Raw genomic sequence first — 4712 nt, 5'->3', positions numbered from 1 at the left:
ATAAATAAAATCAGAAACCATTTTCTTTGTGAACCTACAACATGTGAGGATACAGCAACAATTGATTTGTTTCAGAGCAGAAGCTTGAAATGCTAGTAAATGTAAACAACAATTCCTAAAACATGTTCAAAGACTTCTCATTCATGACCAATTAACATGTTTTAGTACATGATTGGCTTACAGAAAGCGACCAGGCACATGTCAGAACAGTCCACAAAGTTAGAGACGACAAAACAATGAGAAAGGTTATATTAACTCCAAAATATGCAAATTGAGGGTTGATATATGAAGTCACATCATCCATCTGGAATTTAAAGAAGAAAAGAAGTAGAACCATTCTGGAAGAGGAAAATGGCTAGATCAATAATTAGTATAGTGTTTTTTTTTCGTGTAGAAGCGAGATGACTCCAAAACTAACTTCTAAAGAAAGAGAGAAACATGGTCTGCATCACAGATGTAAACAAGTTGACTATAGCGGTTAATCAAATATAACCAAAATTATTAGATAACAAGGTCTATGCATACAGGGCAAGCATTCAGAATTTACAATAAGTCAGAAGTAATAACACAAAATCAAGCAAGACAATATGAACTTTAAACATCTGAAACGGAAATGACTGCAATCAAATATAAATATTACCATTTGTTCAAATTATACAAAAACCTTTATGAGACTATACACAGAATAAAAGAAGGCCTGCCAACATCAAAATAGCCAGTAACATTCTTCCAAATTTGTAACACCTCAAACAAGATCTAGGGGTTTCATGAAATGGTGAAATATTTAGATCCAAATCCCAAACATGAAGGTGTGACCTTAAGTACTGTTTAAGGAAAAAAAATCCTTAGAGTCGGCATTTATCTGTGGGCATGAGTTTGCTGGATGTCATATGAACCATGAGAAACAGCTACTGATCCATATTGAGAACCACTGTCAAGACCTCTCTGAACCTGAAAAAGAAAGAATTGAATGCATGGGTAAGTTTTCAAAACATGCAGTATGAGAAAAGCTAAATCCAGTTGGTAATAAAACAAAAGATTAAAGTTGAGGTTTAAATGTCAATCACCAGAACTTTTAGATGTCATCGGTCATTAAAATTGACACACAAAAATCAAATATCAGTTTCATGATACTATTAGAATGCCACAGAAAGTCTCTTTCTAAATGACTCCTAAACACTGAATAATTACTGATTCTCTTCGTTTCACACACTATATATGATATGGAAGGGTATTGTGGTCATACACTATAATAAAAACAAGCATCTAGATTGAACATTATGCACCTGGTGCATGCTATAATTGTCAGCATAAGCAGTTCCTCCATATGCCATCTCGGAATTTCCACAAGCTCCAGTATATCCTGGACCTGAAATGATACAAAGAACCCAAAGATGATAAAATGGAGCAAGACCAGTCAGGAATTTTGGGGGATTATTTGTTAATAAAAGTGAACATTACAAAATACCCTATAGCTTATCCTAAGATCCGTTTGACAACATAAGAAAAAAGAAAATAATAATAATTATATGGAAAATAAAATACCAGGGTTAGCAGCCACAGCAGCTGCAGCAGCTGCTCGTGCTCTCTTCTCTGCATTGGCAAGTTCATCACGTAGTTTTTCAACCTCCCAAGCCATTGAAATCATATTTTTCTCCATCGCCTGACTTTGTCCAAGGTTATCAGCAAGTATCTTTTTCTCATACTCAACTGCAGCCCTATTTACAATAAATAGTAGGGGGGAGGGGCATCAGCAGTTTTTTTGACAAGTCCCTACAACCCTCGAGTCAACAATGATTGGTGTTTATACATATATATGCATGTATATATGTATGCACATATGTACGTATGTAAGTAAGTAAGTAAGTATGTATGTATGTATGTGAGGTCATTACTAGATCACAACAAACTAGAGAGAAAAAAGGATATTGCAAAAGGATGAAACTGATCAAAAATTGACTGCAAGAAGGAGAGAAATGCTCATAATGATTATATGCATAATTGGCTCCACAAATGCCAATTAATTAAATGCGCAAGGAACTTAATGATAAAATAGTACATGATATCTAACTACAGATAAAACATCAGCTACAAGTCTTATTGCACTTTAAATCAGAATTACATATCCTATTTCACCATTAGTCCCTATTTTAGAACTAGAAATCTAAAAAGGAAATTATTTTCCCTTCTAAGACCATTATCTGAAGTTGCATAATCAAATGCGGATGAACTAATGATGACAGAATTAAAGCACGATCTCTATACAGCAGCTTAGTATATGTGTTTAGCATTTTATGTATGTACGTATGTCTGTGTATGTGGGTATGTCAAGCAATCTCCTTGGGCATGCAACCTAATGTACATTATACTTTATCTTATATCTTGTTTCCACCCTATCTGTAACAAGGTAATCAGATAACCTTCTACATCTTTGCTTCTCATTTCCACCACTATAACAGCTTCAATCTCTGAAAAATATGCCCCACCAGTTCAGTTCCCTATTTAAATGAGAGGAAAAGATAAATGCACTAGCCAGAAATTGGGGGGGAATTTATAACATGCAGATGGCTGACATAGGCTTCAATAGGCTTCAATACAAACTGTCAAATATGAGATACAGGAAAAAAAACATGAAGTGCCAGTGCCAGAAGTAAAGGTGACATAGTTTAGCAACACCTTGTTAATATCTATAGAATCATATGGAAAATTTAATCTAAAGAAATGGGAACAAATGCAGGGAAAGGGAAAAATCATGTGGTGCCAGATAATTTAAATTACAAGTTTGTGCTAGGTAAAGTTGCTATACAAGAGAATGCACCTAATATACAAAAAACATCCACACAAACCCTATCAGAAAAGAGTCCAAAGTATTAGCCTTTTCCCAACAGAAACAGAGTAAATATCATATACTAATATAATTAGTACCTTAATTATTAGGATAACAAATCTAGATGACACAGCACTACTATACTCATGAGAAGTATCAGATACAAGAATATCCTTCCATGATTATCTCACCCACAAAAGTTTCAACTGCAAATGTTGAATCAACCTTGAGACATTGCTCCTAATCCACAAGGACAAGGGTTTCCAAGCAACCTATAATCAAAGTTTGAGTTTCAACGGACTTTGCATAAATTGCCACTAGCAGCATGCATAAAATTGTGACCAAAATCCAATTAGCAACAGTGCATTCTCAAACTTGGTGGATATGGGAATTGTGGATGAGTATCAATTGACATTCTTGGAGGCTCTAATTATTATTTTAAAAAATTAACCTCACAATCTAGAAAGTTCATCCTCAGGTCACTCTTTCCTTGTTTTCCGGATCCTCAAATATAGCTACTGTACTTATAATCCAAATGATTAATTCCGACATATTTTTCTGTCAACCCACTCAATATACATGTTGCATCAATAGGAGATACATAATATCCCCACAAAATAATTGCAATAGATATTTGAACTTAGAAGGAATACTGCTTGCTTTCTTGAGATTGTATTTTCCAGGAAAAATCGGAAAAAAAACCAAAAAGCATTTTCTAATCATCACATAATACAGATGCAACGTCAATTTCTGTCAGACGTCAATATCAAACAAACTCACCCGACGAATTAACAAAGCATGCAAGGTTCAATAAGTTACCACATCCTATAAGAATTACCAGGGGATCCAAATTCCCAACCAGATTCTTTAACAAACAATAAAAAGAAAATAAAGTATACAGATCGACGAGTTCAATAACCCAAATATCCCACATATCAATCTAAAATTAAATTCTTTAAAGAATAAGCGTACGAATTGGAGCAAGAGGAGATGAAATCGCGGACCTTCCCTTCTGGATTTCCTTGTGCATGAACTCTATCTCGGCCCGGACCGCCGCGGCCTGGCCGAACTCTGCGTTGGCTCTCGCGAGCTCTCCATTGAGCCCCTGCAGCCGCTCGACGAGCTCGTCCCTCTCCGAGCCCAGATTCTGGACCTCGGTTCGCACCTGCGCGAGCTCGGCCCGCATCCCATCGATCGCCCGGACCTCCGCCTCCGCCTTGAGTGACCGGTCGTAGACCTCCCGGAGCTGGGCGTCCTTCTCGGCCTTGATCTTGGCCGTGGCCGCGTCGGCGCGGCGGTGCTCGTTCTGGCAGGTGGTTAGCTCCTGCTTGAGAGCGACGTGGGTGGCGGCGAGGCGCTGGTTGTCGAGAAGGAGCGCCTGGATCTCCCGATGTTGGGCGGCGAGGTGGTCCTCGAGGGCAAGGACGCGGGGCGGGGGGTTGACAACAGGGAGGGGGAGGCGGCGGAAATGGAGATCGTCGATCAAAGCGGCGGGGTGATGGGGCGGGAGAGAGGCCGCCGCCGGAGGCGGCGGAGGCGCCCGGCCGAGGAGCGGCGGTGGCTGGTCCCGCAGCTGGAGGACGTGGGGGCGGTTGCGGCTCCTTCCGGCCATCACAACTCACAAGGGACGCGGGCGCGGTTTCTTGATTTATTTATCTTTGTTCTTTTAACTTTTCTGTCATTAGGGTTTTAATAACAAGGTAAGATAAAAGGAGATGCAGTGCTCCGCGCCGTGTTGTAGTTTAAGGTGTCCTGCTAAAAGGCCCGTTTTTTTTTCAGGTTTTTTTTTAACAACTTTGTTGAGGGTGGAGGGTTCTCCCATTCCAACCACGTTTCAAATTCCATTCCCGTTTAAAAGAAGGATGAGAATGCTCTAAACATCTGA

At 39.3% G+C, this 4712-nt stretch overlaps 1 protein-coding gene across 1 annotated transcript; it reads right to left on the bottom strand.

Moving 5' to 3' along the window:
- Positions 1-601: 601 nt before the first annotated feature.
- LOC103714360 (protein FLC EXPRESSOR-like) lies at positions 602-4474 on the bottom strand. The gene is made up of 4 exons (XM_008801571.4): positions 3832-4474; positions 1546-1718; positions 1287-1369; positions 602-951 (listed from the first exon to the last, which is right to left on the bottom strand). Exons 1-4 carry the CDS (start codon positions 4437-4439, stop codon positions 859-861), a joined length of 957 nt encoding a protein of 318 aa, XP_008799793.1. The 5' UTR covers positions 4440-4474; the 3' UTR covers positions 602-858.
- Positions 4475-4712: the final 238 nt, after the last annotated feature.

The sequence above is a fragment of the Phoenix dactylifera genome, chromosome 3 (genome assembly GCF_009389715.1).
Source record: "Phoenix dactylifera cultivar Barhee BC4 chromosome 3, palm_55x_up_171113_PBpolish2nd_filt_p, whole genome shotgun sequence".
NCBI lineage: Eukaryota > Viridiplantae > Streptophyta > Magnoliopsida > Arecales > Arecaceae > Phoenix > Phoenix dactylifera.
The sequence above is the reverse complement of the archived record's forward strand: the minus strand, read 5'-3'. Positions and strand labels throughout refer to the sequence as shown.

Excerpts from the sequence above, each read along its gene's own strand:
- LOC103714360 (XM_008801571.4), bottom strand. The coding sequence starts at position 4,439 with ATGGCCGGAAGGAGCCGCAACCGCCCCCACGTCCTCCAGCTGCGGGAC. Across the intron at positions 1,719-3,831 it reads AAGGAAATCCAGAAGGGAAG|GGCTGCAGTTGAGTATGAGA; the intron begins GTCCGCGATTTC and ends TATTGTAAATAG. Across the intron at positions 952-1,286 it reads ACAATTATAGCATGCACCAG|GTTCAGAGAGGTCTTGACAG; the intron begins GTGCATAATGTT and ends TTTCTTTTTCAG.